This window comes from Muscardinus avellanarius, assembly GCF_963383645.1.
Source record: "Muscardinus avellanarius genome assembly, chromosome: 22".
NCBI lineage: Eukaryota > Metazoa > Chordata > Mammalia > Rodentia > Gliridae > Muscardinus > Muscardinus avellanarius.
In genome coordinates this window covers 6,182,390-6,202,358 of record NC_137808.1, presented here as the reverse complement: position 1 = coordinate 6,202,358, position 19,969 = coordinate 6,182,390, and the positions used below count along the sequence as shown (strand labels likewise).

At 52.7% G+C, this 19,969-nt stretch overlaps 1 protein-coding gene across 2 annotated transcripts; it reads right to left on the bottom strand.

Moving 5' to 3' along the window:
- Positions 1-1,239: 1,239 nt before the first annotated feature.
- MKRN2 (makorin ring finger protein 2) lies at positions 1,240-17,405 on the bottom strand (the record flags this gene model as incomplete). Of its 2 annotated transcripts, XM_080718023.1 has the most annotated exons (8): positions 1,240-1,374; positions 1,768-1,912; positions 2,896-3,006; positions 4,418-4,632; positions 5,150-5,478; positions 7,628-7,809; positions 10,952-11,080; positions 17,380-17,405. In XM_080718023.1, the coding sequence occupies 8 exons, from the start codon at positions 17,403-17,405 to the stop codon at positions 1,240-1,242; spliced, it is 1,272 nt and encodes a 423-aa protein (XP_080574149.1). The 2 variants fall into 2 exon arrangements, with proteins under 2 accessions (XP_080574149.1, XP_080574150.1); XM_080718024.1 differs by lacking the exon at positions 10,952-11,080.
- Positions 17,406-19,969: the final 2,564 nt, after the last annotated feature.

Here is a 19,969-nt window from a genome sequence, read left to right as displayed (position 1 = left end):
CCTCCAGCCACGTGATTGTGGGTGCGAGGAAGCCACAAGCACAGGTTTCCTTGATGATCTGGGTTTTAGTTTTGTTTTTATTGCGCCTAAAATACAGTTATGATGGTTCCTCAATTATGTTATTTTAATAAAATAAATTAAATTTAGGTTTAATGGCTGCTAACTCCTTTGAAAGCAATACTGAGCTCCCCACTTGTACTCCCCATTGGCCCACGCTCCTGGCACGGTGGAAGCCCTAGTCTGTGAACTCCGTGACCCTTTACCAAAGCGTTACCTGCCTGGCGGCGCCCACCTGCGATCCCAGCACTGGGAGGCTGGGACAAGGACTGCAGGTTCAAGGACAGCTCAGCAACCTAGCAAGACCGTTTCAAAATACAAAGGGGTAAGGATGTCGACTGGAGGTAGAATGCCCTGGGTTCGACCCCCAGTACCACACACACAAATTAACTATGAACGAAGCAAAAAGCACTCTAAACTCAGGTAAGAGACCTACCAATATGTAAAGTAATGCACTTTATAAAATATCTGGTAATCTACAGCTTTTTACAAAAATAGATAAATACAGGGTGAGAACAAGTTTGTCCTAACTTGCAAGGTTACATTCTTCATTAAAATTAAACCAGATGGCAGAAAGTCCTCAGTTCTCGGGACCACAAACCTCCATCGATGAGAGCCTGGCTCCGGGCGAGAGCAGATGGCCCGCGGGCGGGCAGTGCGGGCTCTGGAGCCACCCGGTCTTCCCGCTGCCACGAGTCTCCGAGCGCGGCTTGCTGCGTGAATGGCGACGCTGGCGGGCGCTCGGAACATGGGCCACCTAGGGCCATGGCCAGCAGTGCTGGGTTCACACCACTTCTTAAAGCTCTGCATGAATCAAATCTCAACCACACTACCCTACGGAAACTGACTACAGAGGAATCCTTTGGTAAGAAGGAATCTGCTGCTTTGGGGGCAGCTGTGAGTGAACTTTCTGAGGGAATGAGGGCAAAAGCCAGGTGTTTGTGAAAAGCAACCGACCCCAACAGTCGGGACCATAGCCAGTCCCGAGGGACTGGAGGAGCAACCAAGATGACCAACTCCACACAAGCAAGTTCTTTTATATCCTCCACGCTCCCAGGGCGGGAGCGATGGGGTGGGTGAGCCCAAGGGTGAGCACAGCCTCCCCGGCACCAAGCCACGGAGCCGCACACCCTGGCCGGCAGTGGTGGCCGGCAGAGCCCGAGCCGCAGGAGCGCCGCTGTCCTAGGGCTCTGACTGCACTCCCGACAGGTGCATGAAGAGGTCTCCCAGCTCCGCCATGTCCACGTCTTCGGTGCTGGGGACCTGTTGCGCTTCTCGGTTCTCAATGAAGTCCCAGAGCCGCACTGAATTGAAGAACTGCAAGACAGCCCACAACCACGCCTGGTTACAGCCCGGCAACACGGCACACTTAAGACCCCGGGGCCTGGGAGGCCGAGACGGGAGGTGGCAGGTTCGCAGCCAGCCTCACCAACTTAGGCCCTCCGCCATCGAGTGAAACTGCTTCAAAGTAAGAAAATAAGGCTCGCAGCACAGCTCGGAGGCAGAATGCCTCTGGCCCCCGTCTCCAGCACCAGCGGACACACGAAAAGACGTGTGGCTCCTGGTAACGGTGCCATGAAGGCGGAGCCTGCTCTTCCTCGTGCCCACACCTCGTCTCTGCTGTCAGAGCTCCGGGGCAGGGGGTCGGGAACGGTCAAGGTCCCGTAAGAGCCCAGACCCAGGCGCCTGACCAGGGCCGGCCACGCTTACCCTCACGGTGCCCTCAGAACTGAGCTGCTTCCGAGGCTTCTCGGGCTCTGCCAGCCGCCCGTCTGGGTAGGCGTGGCGGTAAAGGCATTTGCTTCCGAATGGGCAGGTGCCTTTCCCCTGCTCGAAGTATTTACAAGCTTTCTTCCTGAAATGCACGAAGAAATGTAGAGTCGAGAGGCTGGAGGGATAGTGCAGGGCGCAGGCGGGCCTCTGCCTTTCCCCATCCCTATGTGGCCTGGACTTAAAGCAGACTTCTGTGGTTTTGGACACCCAGTGTGTACAACTCCCGAGGGCAGCAGCCTCAGGAAACAAGCGCACGATGGTCAGACGATGCTGAGCTGGTTCACTTCCAACTGCTCTGGCTCTGGAAAGCGCTGCGGCAGCGGCAGCGCGCTCCGTGCTCCACTCAGCCACAGCAAAGCTGCTCCCGCCCGGCCCAGCGCTGCCCACGGGCGCGGGGCTGCCTGTGCATCTGCCGGTGACCAACCCACGAGAAACACAGAACTCAGCCGGTAACGATGCAAGCGCAGCCAAAAGTCAAACGCCAGAAGCGAGATCCCAACCGAGCCTCTCCTCTCACAGCCACGCCATCGGCGCCATCAACAGTTCTCCGGGACCAGGGGACCAGCCTCTTCTCCTGGGGCGGGTGGGTCTGCCTCTGCCCACCCACAGGTCAGCAGACCCCTCCGCGGGCCACCCAGGGGACACACGCCCACCAACCCTGACGGGCTGCCCTCCCACACGCCAGAGGCTCCCGCAGGTCTCTGGGGGGACCGCGCCTCCATCTGGAATGTTCCTCTCCTCTGCTGCGGATTCCAGGGCTGCCTACACCAGAACAAGCACTCCTGCCCCACCTCACCACCCGGGCGCCGCCTCCCTTGCCCTTAAGCTCTCCGGCTCCTGCTCTATCTGTAGCACTAGAAAAGGCCTGGGACAGGTGAGCGCTCAACAGGCGTTTCCTGAGCCAGCGAGTAATCCTGGACTCCAGGTCAACCTCAGCACCCGGGACCAGAGTGCTCAAGGGGCAGTCTCGGCTGAGACGCCACACAGCCTCGCTCAGCCCACGCCCAGGGCTTCCAGAAGCCAGGACGGAGGCTGGGACCACGGCCCCTGAGCCGAGGCACTTACCCCATGCCCTGCTTGAAAGCTTCAATGAGCTCGTTCTTCTTGTTCTGATCTTCTACCCAGTACACACTTGGAATGACAAACTCTGATATCACGCGGCACTCAGGGCAAGACCTGAAAGAAACGTGTTAGGGAGAAATCACCGAAGGAATCCTGTGCACACCCCACGCAAAAATAAACTTCAGCCGGGCGTGGTGGCGCACGCTTGTGATCCCCGGCTTGGGAGGCTGAGGCAGGAGGATCGCGCAGGTTCGAAGCCAGCCTCAGCTACTTAGGCTCTCAGCAACTTAGTGACACCCTGTTTCCAAATAAAATTGAAAAAAAAAAAATGGGGCTGGGAGTATAGCCCGGAGGTAGAGAACCTCTGGGTTCCACCCCCAGTACCACAAAAAAAAAAAAAAGATAAATAAACTTCATTCAAGCTGGGCGTGATGCCACAGGCTTGTAATCCCCGCGCTTGCGAGGCTGAGACAGGAGGCTCACAGGTTCCAAGCCAGCCTCAATTACCTAGTGAGGCCCTCTGTAACTTAGTGAGACCCTGCTTGAAAATAAAAAATTAGCCGGGTGTGGTGGCGCAGGCTTGTAATCCCCGCGCTTGGGAGGCTGAGGCAGGAGGATCGCACAGGTTCGAAGCCAGCCTCAGCTGCTGAGTGAGGCTCTCAGCAACTTAGTGAGACCCTGTTTCCAAATAAAGTATAAAATAGGTCTGGGAGTAGAGCCCGGAGGTAGAAAGCCCCTGGTTTCCACTCCCAGTACCACAAAAATAAATTTTAAATAAATAAATAAATAAAAATAGGACTTGGTGTAGTCGGAGGCAGGAAGGTAAAATGAGGCTGCCGTTTGGAAAGAGCCTGTCGGTTCCTCTGTGAGATGCAGAGAGGCCTGTGGCCCCGCAGCCCGCTCCTGGGATGTGCCCGAGCGGGGTGAAAGCGCGTGTCCGGAGCTGCCCACCGGCAGCCAGAGCAGCCCCGGAGCGCCCGCCGCACGGCAGCCGAGGGGCGCAGCGCCCGGGAACAAGGTGTGCGCTCGCTCGATGGCAGAGAACCTGCTCGCGGCACGGAATAAAGAGCCGAGCCGCACTACTGCAGGGACGAGCCGACAACCACCAGGCGAAAGACGGCGACGAGACGCCACGCGGCCTCTGCCGTCTCTATGGAAGGTCCAGATGCACCGATGTGTAGGGACCGAGCAAGGGTAGTGGCCGCCCGGGCCGGGCAGGCTTGGGGACAGGCCCTGGCTGCACATGGAGGTGCCTTTGGGGACAAGGAAAAATCCTATAATTACATCGTAGTGATGGCTGCACACTCTGAAAATATACTATGCACGATGGGCCTGGCAGCTCACACCTGTAATCCCAGTAGTTGGGAGGCTGGGACAGGAGGACCGCAGGTTCACAGCCAGCAAATTAGGAATAAAATGGGGCCAGCGTTTAGCTGAGAGGTTGAATGACACACACACACGCGCGCGCACGCACACACGCTAGCCGTAAGGAGGCCGGGCTGAGAGCGAAGACGCCCGCACTTACTTGATGATCGGGTTTTCGAACTGCTTGGCGCACCGCCACTGGCGGATGCAGGACAGGCAGTAGGTGTGGCTGCAGCTGGAGAGGATCCCGAACCGCCTCTCGGACGCGGAGGCCTTCTCCAGGACCACCTCCATGCAGATGCTGCACACCTTGTCCTGGCTGGCCTGGAAGGCGAAGGCCTTCTCCATGTCGTGCTCGAACGTCAGCATGCAGACCTGCGCGGACAGGAGCCTGAGGCCGGCGCCACCCCGACCGCGCGGGAAGCACCGCACGGGCTGCCGGGCGGGCCCGGCGCCCTGGACCCGGGCGGCTAGTCGGATAGGATTTCTCTCAGGCAGCCTTGCAGCTCTGGTGTGAAACGGTCACCTCAATTGGGAGCCGAAGCCACTGAGCCCTGAAAGGTCAGGCGGCCTGCGGCGGCTGTGCGGGTCGTGAGGAAGGGTCCCCGGGGATACGCCTCCCACTCCGAGCCACTGCGGCGTGAGAAATGCTGAATGAGCCGGGCGGGGTGGTGCATGTCCGTAATCCCAGGATTTGGGCAGCCCAGGGATCACACGTTCAAAGCCAGCCTCTGCTACCTAGTGAGAACTTGTTTCCAAGTAAGAAGTAAAACTGCCTGGGGTGTAGCCCAGAGGCGGCTCGGTGCCATCCCTAGCACCCGAGCACTAAGGCTCTGGCCACGGGCGTCCCTCGGGCACCCTGAGCCGGTTGGAGGCCGGCCTGTGACTTTACCTTCTCATGCTCCTTCCTCTGCTCTGGGTCGAAGGGATGCAGGACCGGCAGCCTGCAGATCTCACACACGTCCCCATGCAGGTAGACACACGCCTCCCCAAACCGGCACTCCCCTGCCGCGGCGTAGGGGCACAGCTGCGGCTCGCTGCTGTAGGAGCTGCCGGCCTCCAGGTCGTCCAGGCCGCTCCTGATGGCATCCAGGTAGGAGTGGGGCTTCACCTCCAGGCCAGGGTGGGTGTTGCTGCCGCCGCCACTGCCGCCGCCACCGCCACCACCAAGGTCCCCGACCATGCTCGGCCGGGTCTTTTCTTCAGCCAGGCCAGAGAGATCTGACACAAACAGACAGCGCACACACATGAAAAGTGCTCCGCCCTCAGTGAGCCACCAGCAGGAAGCCGACACCAGCCACTCCCGAGAAACGCGCGCTTGGGAAGGGATCGCCAAAGAGCAGGCCGGAGGAGAAAACAGAACACCCGTCTCGACTCAGCTCATCATTTAAAAGCCAAAAGCATAAATGGCCGCGTAGCGGGAACAGCAGCAAAAATGCCACAATATATTTATACAAGAGGGCACTACAGCTGCTGTCTGAGAGTGGCATACACTAATTCTGGTACCTGGGAGGCTGAGACTGGAGAACCATGGGTTTGAAGCCAGCCGTAGCAACTTAGTGAGAACCTTTTTTTTTTTTTTTTTTTGCGGTCCTGGGGATGGAACCCAGGGGCATTCTACCTCTGAGCTACACCCCCCAATCCTATTTTTCTTATTTATTTTGAAACAGGGTCTCACTAAGTAGCTAAAGCTGTCTGCAAACCGCAATCCTTCAGTCTCAGCCTTCCAAATACTAGGATTACAAGCATGTGCCACCATGCCCAGTTGAGACCCTGTTTCAAAATAGTAAATTAAAAAAAAAATGGCATAGTCTAAAAATAAGAAACAGCCCCAAACATAAAGGCGATTTAGAATGAGGGCAAAAGAATACAGCAAGGCCAAGCGTGCCGACACACACTTGTAATCCCTGTACCTGGGAGGCTAAGACAGGAAGATGGCAGGTTTAAAGCCAGCCTAAGCAACTTAGTTAGGCCCTGCTCCAAGAAAGAATACAAATAGGGCTGGGGGTGTAGCTCAAGGGTAGAATGCCCCTGGCTTCCATCCCTAGTACCTCAATAAAAGGAAGAACATAGCAGCTCCTTCCTACCAGTACGGCCAGCAACGTGTGCTGGGCTGGGCAGCGCGTCCGCCGGCCCCGCACCCTCCCCGCAGCAGCCCCCACGCGCTCTGCAGAGGTGAGTGCTTCAGGGGTCGGCTACTCGCTTGCTGAGGATGGGATCTGCCCATCTAGGGACATACCATCCCAAGAGCTAAGAAGCCCCTCGCCTGCTTAGGAGCAGCCAGTAAAACCGACCTGCCGACCTGCAGGTCTTCCCCAAGTCCTGCCCCAGGGCACAGTCCACTTCCCACACCTGGCACACTGCTGCTCCCAGAGGTGCGACCTCGGGCCTCACCTTGCTCACCACCAGCGCTGAGGCTGCGCTGACATTTAAGTCACATAGTGAACCCACCTTTTGTGTGTGTGTGGTGCTGCAGATTAAACCAGGGGCGTTCTACCTCTGAGCTATACCCCCACTCCCATTTTCTTTTTTTTTTAATATATTCATTTATTCATTTATTTATTTTTTGGGGTACTGGGGTTCCTGGAAGCCCTTCTACCTTCGGCTACACTCCCAGACCTATTTTATACTTTTTTTTAAAATTTGGAAACAGGGTCTCTTAAGCCAGTGAGGCTGGTTTCGAACCTGCGCGATCCTCCTGTCTCCGCCTCCCAAGCGCGGGGATTACAAGCATGCGCCACCACGCCTGGCTTCTTTTTTTATTTTGAAACAGGGTCTCGCTGAGTTGCTGAGGCTATCATGGAACCTGCGATCCTCCTGTCTCAGCCTTGCGAGTACTGGGATTACAGGTGCGCGCCACCACGCCCAGCTGAAATCCTCTCTTTACCAAACTAATTTAGCTTTGAAACTTGACGCTTTTCACCAGCTGGACTCCCCATGAAGATGCCCCTGGCTGGGTGACGCAAGCTCGCTTTTTACGTTTTGCAAGGCCAAAGGTGGCGCTCAGCCCAGCTACAGCACGAGGCTAGCCGTGTCACCCAACGTGGCAGCACGCGGAGTCCACGCACAGAGCCGTTCTGGGGTCTCTATTGCATGAGATCAGGAAGAAACACCAAGGACAAGCAAGGCCGCTTTTCTAAGAGGCTCGCGCACGATGCACGCTTATGATCCTAGAACCTAGGAGGCTGAGACAGAGGATGCGGGCTCACGGCCAGCCGCAGCTACTTAGTGAGGCCCTGCTTCAAAATAAACACTGTAACGGGGCTGGCTGGGGGTGCAGCTCAGAGGTGGAAGGCCCCTGGGGTCCAGCCCCAGCGCCGCCACTAACTAACGGTGGCAGACAGCACACGCGAGGCTTCCGCGCACTCACCTCGGTCTCTGAGCACCAACGTTCTCTTCTCCCGCTTCCCAGGCTCGTGGGGGTGAGCTTTCACCATGGACGTGCTGAGCTCGGCAGCAGGGCGAGGGCCGTGGAAGCCTGGGGAGGGCCCCGCGAGGGGCAGCGGGCCCACGGCCCCTCCTGCTGCAGCCGAGGGCTTCGTGTGATCGTATCTAAACAAAAATACAGCAGACAGGTCAGGGACACCTGGCACACACGTCACCTGGGCTGCCAGTCGAAAGCGCCTCCTCTCCACACGCTGACGTGGGCGCTGGATGACCTTCTCCAACACGTAAACTTGAGCCAGGCGTGGTGGCGCAGGCCTGTAATCCTAGTACTCGGTAGGCTAAGAAAGGAGGATCCCAGGTTTGAGGCCAGCCTCAGCAACCTAGTGAGGCTTCTAGCAACTTAGGGAGACCTTGTTTCCAAAACAAAATAGGGCCAGGCATGGTAGCGCACGTTCTTATCCCAGCATTCGGGAGGCTGAGACAGGAGGATACAGGTTCTCAGATAGCCTCAGCTACTTAGTGAGGCCCTTTGCAACTCAGTGAGACCCTGTTTCAAAATAAAGAATAAAAAATAGGGCTAGGAGTGTTAGCTCAAAGGTAGAATGCCCCTGGGTTCCATTCCCAGTACTACAAAAATTAATAAAAAAATAAAGAATAAAAAATAGGGCTGGGGACATATGTTAGAGGTAGAATGCCCCTGGGTTTCATCCCCAGTACTGCAAAAAAACAAAAACAAAAACAAAAAAAGGGGTGGGGGCTGGAGATGAAGCCCGGTGGTAAAAGGCTCCTGGGTTCCGTCGCCAGTACCACTCATACAAATAGTTTAAACCAGCAAAGGCTCAGCAGTGGCAGCCTCGCCCTTCTGCGGGCGTGGGACACTTGCTGCACGCACGGACCTGTGCCCGGGTGGGACCAGCCCGTGCTCCAGCAGCCCCAAAGTCCAAGAAGCTGGAGGCTGGTCAAAGATCCTGCCCTGCCCATCGGCGTCCTTGGGCAGGAGCCTCCTGGACTGGCTGTCGGTCTGTCTGTCGGTCTGTGTGGGGCAGACACTGCCAGGGGAGGAGGGAGCCGCCTCTGTCATTCTCCACTGCACGCAGGAGCGCCCAGCAAGAAAGAGATGAACTTTGCTACAAAAGCCATCAACAGAGCCGGGCGTGCTGGCGCACAGCGATGATCCAGCTACCTGGGAGGCGAACTGCAGGTGTGAGGTCAGCCTGTGCACAGAGCAAGATCCTATCTCAAATAAAATAAAAAGGGCTGGGGCTGGGGCTCGGTGGCAGAAGTTTGCCCAGCATATGCCAGGCCCTCGGTTCCATCCTCAATACTGAAGAAAAATAAAGAGACACACAAAAAATATAAAAAAGCATCAACATGTTTACAATTTACAACTTCGGGGGCGGGACTGGAGATTGAGCCCAAGGGCATTCTACCTCTGAGCTACACCCTCAGCCCAATTTTATTTTTTATTTTGAAACAGGGTCCCACAAGGTTTGATGAGATTCTATTTGCTGAGGCTGTCCTCAAACCTGCAATCCTCCTGTCTCAGCCTCCTTAGTATTAGTACTAAGATTACAGGTGTGCACCACCACACCTGGCTTATAATTTACAACTTTTTCCCATCTGGAAGCTACAAAACTTGCCAGAGGAAAACTGCGCACACAAATGCTACGGGCAGGAGCGCCTACACCAAGACCGGCGCCACTTACATTATCTAGCAGAGGAATATTGGCCGGGCGTGGTGGCGCACATTTGAAATCCCAGCATTTGGGAGGCTGAGATTGGACGATCGAGTTCGTGAACAGCCTCAGCTACTTAGTGAGGCCCTTTGCAACCCAGTGAGACCCTGTTTCAAAATATAGAATAAAAAATAGGGCTGGGGGCGTAGCTCAGAGGTAGAATGCCCCTTGGGTTTCACCGAGGAGGAAAAAAAAAGATGGTATAAAAGTATAAAGTATAAAAATTTATAAAAATTTTATAAAGTATAAAAATTATAAAACTACAATAAGGAGATAGCTGGACATGGTAGCGCACGCTTGTCATCCCAGCATTTGGGAGGCTGAGACCAGAGGATCACGGTTCACGGCCAGCCTCAGCTACTTAGTGAGGCCCTCCACAACTCAGTGAGACCCTGTTTCAAAATAAAGAATATATATTAAAAAAAAATAAATAAGGAGGTAAAGTAACAGCATGGGACAAAGCTAAAGAAATTTTTTTTTTTTTTTTTGCGGGTCTGGGGATGGAACCCAGGGGCATTTGACCTCCGAGTTACACCCCCTGCCCTATGTTTTATTCTTTATTTTGAAACCGGATCTCACTGAGTTGCAGAGGGCCTCACTAAGTAGCTGAGGCCATCTGCAAACCGTGATCCTACGGTCTCAGCCTCCCAAATGCTGGGATTAAAAGGGTGCGCCACCACGCCCAGCTCCTAAAGAAATATTTAATGGGGAGAAAAAAAAAGATCATAAAATCTTATTTTATATTCTAGGAATAATTTTTTCTTTTTTGGTAATGGGGAATGAGCACAGAGGCATTTTACCTCCAAGCCACACTCTCAGCCTGATTTTATCTTTTATTTGGAAACAGGGTCTCACTAGGTTGTTGGGATTATAAGAATGTGCCACCATGCTCAGTTGTGAGAATAACTCTACATTTATAAAAATAAAGCCTGAGCCAGGCATGGTGGCGCACGCTTGTAATCCCCGTGCTTGGGAGGCTGAGACAGGAGGATCGCACGGGTTCAAAGCCAGCCGTGCAAGCTGGCTTAGGAGACCCTGTTTCCAAAATAAAAATGTAAAAAAATAGGTCTGGGAGCGTAGCCCGGAGGTAGAAGGGCTTCCAGGAACCCCAGTACCACCAAAAAAAAAAAAAAAAAAAAAAAAAAAAAAAAAAAAAAAGCCTGGCCGGGCATGGTGGCGCACGCTTGTAATCCCAGCATTCAGGAGGTTGAGACCGGAGGATTGAGGTTCGCGGACAGCCTCAGCTACTTAGTGAGGCCCTCTGCAACTCAGCGAGACCCTGTTTCAAAATAAAGAATAAAAAATAGGGCTGGGGGTGTAGCTCGGAGGTAGAGTGCCCCTGGGCTCCATCCCTATACTGCAAAAAAAAAAAAAAAAAAAAAAAGTAAAATAAAGCCTGAAAAGTGGTTTTGAAAATGAATAGTAGTTGTAGGACACAAAATGAAGCTTTACAATTCTCTGCCATTCTTTTTGTGGTGGCGTCAAATTACTTGAAATTTAAAATTCCCCATCATCAAAACCCATGCTCCAAACGCAGGCCCCGAAGTGCCAGCCGGCGGCGGCAGCCTTGCCTGCAGCGCGTCCCGTAGGCGCAGTAGCCCTTCTGGTAGTACTTGCAGATGGTGGACGGCTTGCTGTTGGCCAAGTCGTGTGAGAACAGGCACTGGCTGCCTTCCCGGCACACGCCATGCATGAAGTACCTGGGAGACAAGCAGAAGGCACGCTTTGCTTTGCTTTGCACCGGCTTCATTTGTTTACTTACTGGTACAGGGGACTGAACCCTGGGGGCATTCTACCTCTGAGCTTTTCTCCCGGTCCTATTTTATTTAGAAACAAAGTCTCACACTAAGCTGCTTGAGGCTGGCCTCAAGCCTCCTATCCCTTCTCAGCCTTCCAAGTGCTGAGCACCACCATTTCTGGCTTTGCTTTATTTCTGAAATAGTTGGTGGCACCGGAGATTGAGCCCAGGGCTTCACACGTGCCAAGCAAGCACTCTACCACCCAGTCACACTCCCATCCCCACTCTGCTTGATAAAATCAGACTATTCTTAAACATAGCATACAAGTATTCATTCAATTTATACCATGTGTCAAAACTTTATTAGGCACTGGAGATAATACACACTTCCTTGATTCTAAGACAAAAGAGATTTAGACCCACTACAATGACTGAAAGACAGCTTTTCTACACAAAAATAAGTGATCCCCAAAGGTTTTGAGTTAAGATATACCCTCCTGATTTGAGATATACCAAATATGTAAAATGTTGCCAGTGTGGTGGCAGCAAATTTGTAATCCCAGTCCTTGAGAGGCTGAGACAGGAGGACCCCAGGTTCTAGGACAGCCTCAGCAAATAGACTCTCATCAACCTACTGAGACCGTGTTTCAAAATAAAAATAAAATAGGGTTTCAAAAATAAAATAAAATAGGGTTGGTGTTCAGAAGTAGAAGGTCCCTGGGTTCAATCCCCAATACCAAAAAAAACACAAACAAAAAAAAAACCCAAAAATAAATACAAATAAACACACACACACACACACACACACACACACGCACGCACACCCCAATGTAAAATGTGAGGCTCACAATTGAGAAATTACTTACTTTATGGAAAACTGTTCTCCCCATTTCCCAAGGGAGTTTTCAAAAGGTCTGACTGAAATGGAGTCAGAGAGCCCTGGGTTCAGGATCCCGCTCTGCTACTCACCGTCAAGTTATAAAACCAATTTGCCTACTACTTGCTACCTTTATTTATAAAATGTACACTACCATGCCAGGCCTGGGGTACACCGGTAATCCCAGACTTGGGTGGTTAACACAGGAGGATTATGGGTTTGAGACCAGCCTCAGCAACTTAGAGACTCTGTTTCAAAACAAAAAATTGAGCCGGGCGTGGTGGCGCACGTTTGTCATCCCCACGCTTGGGAGGCGGAGATGGGAGGATGGCACAGGTTCGAAGCCAGCTGCACTGGCTTAAGAGACCCTGTTTCCACATTAAAAAAAAAAAAAAGTAAAAAAAATAGGTCTGGGAGTATAGCCCGGAGGTAGAAGGGTTTCCAGGAACCCCAGTACTACTAAATAAATAAATTAATTAATTAAAAAAATAGGTGTCTAGGAGTGTAGCCTGGAGGTAGAAGGTTTGGTTTCCAGGAACCCCAGTACCACCAAAAAATAAAAAATAAAAGAATAAAAAACTAAGCCAGACCTGATGGCCCATGCTTGTAATCCCAGTGTTTGGGAGGCTGACAGGAGGAGTGCAGGTTTGAGACCAGCCTCACCAACTTAGTAATGTTCTCAGCAGTCTAGTGAAACCCTGTTTAAAAATAAGAAATAATGCAGCTGGGTGTGGTGGCGCACGCTTGTCATCCCAGCATTTGGGAGGCTGAGACAGGAGGACCATGGTTCGTGGCCAGCCTCAGCTACTTAGTGAGGCTCTTTGCAACTCAGTGAGACCCTGTTTCCAAATAAATAATAAAAAATAGAGTTGGGGGGGTGTAGCTCAGAGGTAGAATGCCCCTGGGTTCCATCCCCAGACCCACAAAAAAAAAAAAAAAAGTTAACTGCTCAGCAGAGCTTCCAGTTAGCTTCGCCACTTATAAGCTTGTGACTTCATGCAAGCATTTCAGTTCTGTTAAGTGACTGAGCTGAGACTTACACAGATTCACAAATAACTTGTAGACCAGATCACTGCCTTCAGCAAGGTAAGTGTGAACGTGCTATGTGAGAGGCAGAGGCAGCCCGGTGCTATCTTTGTAGCATGTTACCATTTCCATTCCCCATGAGAAAAGCCTGAGCATCCCGCCTGTCCGCTGAGACATCGCTGTCACCCGCAGGCTGAAGGCTCTGCCTGTGGCACGCACTACGCAAAACACAGCACAGACACTGCCTGGAAACGGCCCCTTGAGCAGCTCTGCTCCTCGTGCCAGGCAGGACACACGTGCAGTCTTGTCCTCACCGAAAGGCCGGAGCACCCTGCCTTTGGACGACCATCTATCGGAGAGGTATTAGGCATTTTATTTTTTTAAATTTAATTAATTAATTAATTCAGTCATTTATTTTGCGGCACTGAGGATGGAATCCAGGAGCATTTGACCTCCGAGCTACACTCCCTGCCCTAATTTTTATTCTTTTTTTTTTTTTTTTGGTACTGGGGGTGGAAACCAGAGGCTTTCTACTTCCGGGCCACAATCCCAGACCTATTTTTATATTTTATTTGGAAACAGGGTCTCACTAAGTTGCTGAGAGCCTAAGTAGCTGAGGCTGGCTTCGAACCTCCATGATCCTCCTGTCTCAGCCTCCCAAGTGCGGGGATTACAAGCGTGCGCCACCACGCCCAGCACGATTTTTTATTCTTTATTTTGAAACAGGGTCTCACTGAGTTGCAAAAGGCCTCACTAAGTAGCTGAGGCTGTCCGCGAACTGCGATCCTCCAGTTTCAGCCTCCCAAATGCTGGGATTACAAGCCTGCGCCAGCACGCCCAGCTCTATTCTTTATTTTTTTTGAAACAGGGTCCCACTAAATTGCGGAGGGCCTAAGTATCTGAAGCTGTCTGCCAACTGGAATCCTCCAGCCTCAGCTTCCTGAATGCTGGGATTAGGAAATGGAAGCCAAATGGATGCTTTGTTCTGTCGTCATTCAAATAATCAAAACACATCACATCCCACAGCCAAGAAAACCAACCTCAAAACACTTTCCAAACTGAGGAAAAGACAACAGCTGAGTATCCTGCTTCAAGCCGGGCGTGGTGGCGCACGCTTGTCATCCCAGCATTTGCGAGGCTGAGACCGGAGGATCGCGGTTCGCGGACAGCCTCAGCTACTTAGTGAGGCCCTCTGCAACTCAGTGAGACCCTATTTCAAAATAAAGGATAAAAATAGGGCTGGGGGTGTGGCTCGGAGGTCAAATGCCCCTGGGTTCCATCCCCAGACCGCAAAAAAATAAATAAATAAAAAATAAATAGGAGCTAGATGTGGTGGTAGAAGTTTGTAATCCCAATAGCTGGGAGGCTGAGACAGGAGGATCGCAGGCTCATGGCCAGCCCCAGCTACTTAGACCCTCTGCAACTTAGTGAGACCTTGCTTCAAAATTAAGAATAATTTTCAGCATTTGGGAGGCTGAGACAGGAGGATCATGGTTAGCAGACAGCCTCAACTACTTAGTGAGTCCCTTTGCAATTTAGTGAGTTTTGTTTCAAAATTTTGTTTCAAAATCATGAATAAAAAATTGGGCTGAGGATGTAGCTCAGAGGTAGAATGCCCCTGGGTTCCATCTCCAGTAACACACACACACACACACACACACACACACACACACACACGTGTGTCCCACACAAGTTTTACTGAAACCAATTAAAATTTGTACAGACTGAATATCCTTTATCCAAAACGATTGGGACTGGAAGTGTTTTGAATTTTCAATGCTTTAGGATTCTGGGATACTTGCAAATAACCAATGAGCTACCACGGGGATGGGAGCCAAGTTTGAATATAAATCTGCTGTTTCATAGGCATCTTATACACATGGCCTGAAAGTAATTTTATACAGTATTTTCAATAATTTGGAGCATGAATCAAAATTCCAAAGTGTCATTTTCCACAAGAAGCATCAAGTCTGCACTCAAAGTTTTGGCTTCTGGGGTATTTCAAGTTTTACATTTCCACACGGGGGATGCCCAGCCTGTACTTTCCAAGCTAATTTGATAGGACGGCCTCTCAGCACCAGTAAGCCTCAAGTTTACCAAGGAATGAGGACGCTACACAACCAAACGATTTCCGATTCAAAGTGGAGCCACAGTGTAGATATCTGGTTTTCTGTAACATACCATCCACTGCCGTTTTATTTCTGCTCCTAACTTAATCACTCTCAATCTCAGTTTCCTGCACTGTAAAATGGTTGAAAGCAGTATTTGCTTAGAAGTGTTATTGTCAGCTGGTGTGGTGACACACGCCTGTAATCCCAGTGCTTGGGAGGCTGAGACAGGAGGATCGCGGGTTCACGGATAGCAAGTACTCATCAACCTAGCGAGACCCTATTCCAAAATATAAATAAACATGGCTGGAGGTGTAACTCAGGTCCAATGCTCCTAGGTTCCAGACCCAGTCCCTTAAGGGGAAAAAAAAATTGGAAATAATTGGCAACATTCTATAATCCCAGCTACTTGGGAGGCTGAGAAAAGACACTAAGTTCGAGACTTCCTGAAGATTTTAGCTATACCCTGTCTCAAAATAAAAGATAAGCCAGGCATGGTGGCAATGCTAATCATCTCAACATTTGGGAGGCTGAGACAGGAGGATCACGGTTCCTGGACGGCCTCAGCTACTTAGTGAGGCCCTTTACAACCCAGTAAGACCCTGTTTCAAAATAAAGAATAAAAAATAGGGCTGGGAGTGTCACGCGGAGGTAGACTGCCCCTGGGTTCCATCCCCAGTACCACAATATAAATAAGTAAATAAATAAATACAATACAATAAAAGAGGCGAGGGGTGTAGTTCAGCGACAGTGCCTACCTAGAAAGACCCTGGGTTTGCAATCCAGGGCCACGACAAAGTGCCAGGAAATCGGCGCCTCATTTCCCCACTCAATTTTTATTTTTCACGCGGAGGGCCGGTACGCATTTCTTTTTATCCCCACACAGCTCTCACTGTGAACTCAGCCTGCAAGTTTAGGGTGCAGGAGCTCGGAGCCCGAGCTTCTCCGAGGGCCTCTGGTCGGTTAACGACCCGCATCTCCGCGGTGCCAGCGCCTGTAAGGGCGTCTTGGGGTACGCAGCCCCAAACCTCCCCCGGCCACAAGCGCTGCACAGGCCGACCCCGATCCTCCCCGGTCCCTGGGTCCTCGGTCCTCCCAGGTTCTCCCTGATCCTCCTCGATCCTCCCTGGCCCCTCCATCCTCCTGGGTCCTCCCCAGTCCTCCTCGGCCCCTCGATCCTCCTCAATCCTCCCTGGCCCTTTACAGTCCTCCCCTGCCCCTTGCGATCCTCCCTGGTCCCTCGATCCTCTCGGGTCCTCCCCGATCCTCCCGGGCCCCTCGATCCTCCCTGGTCCTCCCGGGCCCCTCGATCCTCCAGGGTCCTCCCCGGCCCCTCGGTCCTCCTCAATCCTCCCTGGCCCTTTACAGTCCTCCCCTGCCCCTTGCGATCCTCCCTGGTCCCTCGATCCTCTCGGGTCCTCCCCGGTCCTCCCGGGCCCCTCGATCCTCCAGGGTCCTCCCCGGCCCCTCGGTCCTTCTCAATCCTCCCTGGCCCTTTACAGTTCTCCCCTGTCCCTTGCGGTCCTCCCTGGTCCCTCCATCCTCCCGGGTCCTCCCCAATCCTCCCCGGCCCCTCGATCCTCCCTAGTCCTCCTCGGTCCTCCCCGATCCTCCCTGGTCCTCTTCAATCCTCCCCGGCCCCTCGATCCTCCCTGATCCTCTCGGGCCCCTCGATCCTCCCCGGTCCTCCCGGGCCCCTCGATCCTCCAGGGTCCTCCCCAGCCTCTCGATCCTCCTCAATCCTCCCTGGCCCTTTACGGTCCTCCCCTGCCCCTTGCGGTCCTTCCTGGTCCCTCGATCCTCCCTGGTCTTCCTCGGTCCTCCCTGGTCCTCCCGGGCCCCTCGATCCTCCAGGGTCCTCCCCGGCCCCTCGGTCCTCCTCAATCCTCCCTGGCCCTTTACGGTCCTCCCCTGCCCCTTGCGGTCCTCCCTGGTCCCTCGATCCTCCCGGGTCCTCCCCGATCCTGCCCGGTCCCCTCCCCCCCGGCCCCTGGGTCCTCCCTGGTCCTCCTCGGTCTTCGCCGGCCCCTCTGTCCCCATCGGTGCCCCCCGGTCCTCCCCGGCCCCCGGTCCTCCCCGGCTCTGCGCCCTCCCGATTCCCGGCTCGGGCCGCGGCGCCCGGGCCGCCCTCGTTAGCCCCCTAGGAAACCGCTGAGGAACTTTCTAAGCGCCCCGCTCCCACCTCAGTCCCCATCCGGGCGCGCCCCGAAATGACGGGGCGCTGCCGACCCCGCGGCGAAGGGCACTGACCGGCAAGTGATCTGTTTGGTGCTCATGGTGGCTGCGCGCGGGCCGCCGACGCGCCCGCTGTCGCCTCTCGTCGCCGCCGCCTCGGCCCCGCCCACCCGCGCCGCGCGTCACGCCGCCGCCGCCTCGGCCCCGCCCAGCGCGCCGCGCGTCACGCCGCCCCTCGCCTGTGTCTCCTTCGTGGCGCCGGCCGGAAACCACACCGCCGTCACAATTGGTTCCGCGCCGGTGGGTGGGGCCCGGAAGTCCGGCTCATCCCAACCCTCCGAGTCCTGCAATTTCAAGCTTCCGGGCGGATGCCTGGCTGGTACCCTAGACTGGCAGTCGTCCTGTCCTTCTACCCTCATCTCCAATGACGTTCCTTGCGACCTCTTGAATCCGTCTCTTTTTTTTTTTTTTTTTTTTTTTGCGGTACTGGGGATAGAACCAAGGGGCATTCTATCTGGAGCTACACCCCCGGACCTATTTTTTGTGTGCGGTACCGGAGATGGAACCCAGGGGTATTTTACCTTCGAGCTACACCCCCAGCCTTATTTCTAATTCTTTATTTTGAAACAGGGTCTCACTGAGTTGCAAAGGGCCTTATTAAGTAGCCGAGGCTGTCCAGGAACCGCGACCTCCTGGCTCAGCCTCCCCAGTGCTGGGGTTGCAAGCGTGCGCCACCGCGCCCCGCTCCCTGGCATCGTTGTGTCCCTCCAGAAACCAACTCCTTCTGTGCACGCCTTAATCCCAAATGCAACCAAACTTGTGCTTTGGCTCCTTAGAACCGCCCCCAAGCCCTGCCTCTGCTGTCCCCGCCAGACCTCGCCTCCCACTTGAGAAAATTTATTTTCCCTTTTGCATCTGCTCTTTTTTCAAAACCTTTACTCCAGCCCGGGGTGGTGGCACACACCTATAATCCCAGTATTTGGGAGGATGAGACAGGAGGGTCACAGGTTCGAGGACAGCTTCAGCAAGTAGAGAGCTTCTCATCAACCTAGTAGGACCCTGTTTCAAAACAGAAATGAAAGCCGGGCGGGTGGCGCACACTTGTCATCCTAGCGTAACAGTGTGAAACAGAAATGAAAGCCGGGCGGGTGGCGCACACTTGTCATCCTAGCGTAACAGTGTGAGAAGTCGACGTGGGTTCTTGTTCTTAATTTAGAAAAAATAGCCAGAACTATACTGCTGCAAGCTTAAGCAAATTTTATTATTACCAAGGTAGAAAGAAGGGATAGACCATGAAAGCACTACATCAGAAGGATGTAGTGGAGTGCCATGAAGACACTCAAGTTTTGAACATAGAACAGTTTTTATAAGGATTATTATCTCCTTTTCCCCATTCTGCTTAGCCAATAGTCTTTCTACCTCCCCCTGACCTAATGCAGGCACAGGCCCACCAATGATCTCCGTGGTGTTTGCCTTTCCTGTTAGATTTATGACCAAGATGTGTTACTTGGTTAACAAGGTCAGGGGTTACATGGTATGAGCAAACTTTGGAGAAGGCCTGTACCATCTTCCCGCATCCTTGGGGAGTTTTTAGCCATTTTTAACTCTATCTGCTAGAAGTTATTATGTAAACTTGTCTCTAAAGTATGGACACTTTGGGCTATAACTGTTTAGTGTGCTTAGTAATTAATATAGGGTTCTCTTAAGCTTAAAGTACTGTGAGAATTTAGTGTTTAACATTGCATGGGTAGCTGGGCTAACAGCTAACTTTGAGCTGACCAAGGTCAATATTGGCGTCAGCTCTTGGCTGAAAGCTTAGAGGCAGAAAAAAGGATTTTATTGTTTTGCCTAAGTATGAAAGCTTATTCTTTCTTTTCTTTTTTCAGGACTGGGGGTGGAACCCAGGGGCATCTACCTCCAAGCAACACTCTCAACCCTAATTTTTAATTCTTGTGTGTGTGTGTGTGGTACTAGGGGTGGAACCCAGAGGCTTTCTACCTCCGGACTATACTCTCAGACCTATTTTATATTTTTGTTTGGAAACAGGGTCTCACTAGGTTGCTGAGAGCCTCACTAAGTAGCTGAGGCTGGCTTTGAACCTGTGCGATCTTCCTGTTTCAGCCTCCCAAGCGCTGGGATTACAAGCGTGCGCCACCACACTTGGCTTGAAAGATTATTCTTATTAGCCATTAATACAGGTCTTAGAGCCAGGCGTGGTGGCGCACGCTTGTAATCCCTGTGCTTGGGAGGCTGAGACAGGAAGATCGCACAGGTTCAAAGCCAGCCTCAGCTACTTAGTGAGGCTCTCAGCAATTTAGTGAAACCCTGTTTCCAAATAAAATAGAAAATAGGTCTGGGAGTATAGCCCGGAGGTAAAAAGTCTCTGGGTTCCACCCCGCAGACCTCCCCCCCAAATACAGCTATTAATAACCAATACAGGCTCAGTCCCCATCAGGTACTTTGAAGCAGCACATGGAGTTTACCTTTCCTGTACCTAGGCCAGAGGAGAGGAGGTAAACAGAGGCACTGATCGCCTCTATATAGTTTTAGGGCTAGAGGCTTCAATTGACTCTGAGGCGTTTTCTATAGGTTAATCATTAAAACGAAGGGCAAAAACGGAAAGGAACTCTGTGTTGTAACAGCTGCTGCCCCCTCTCTGCCTGAG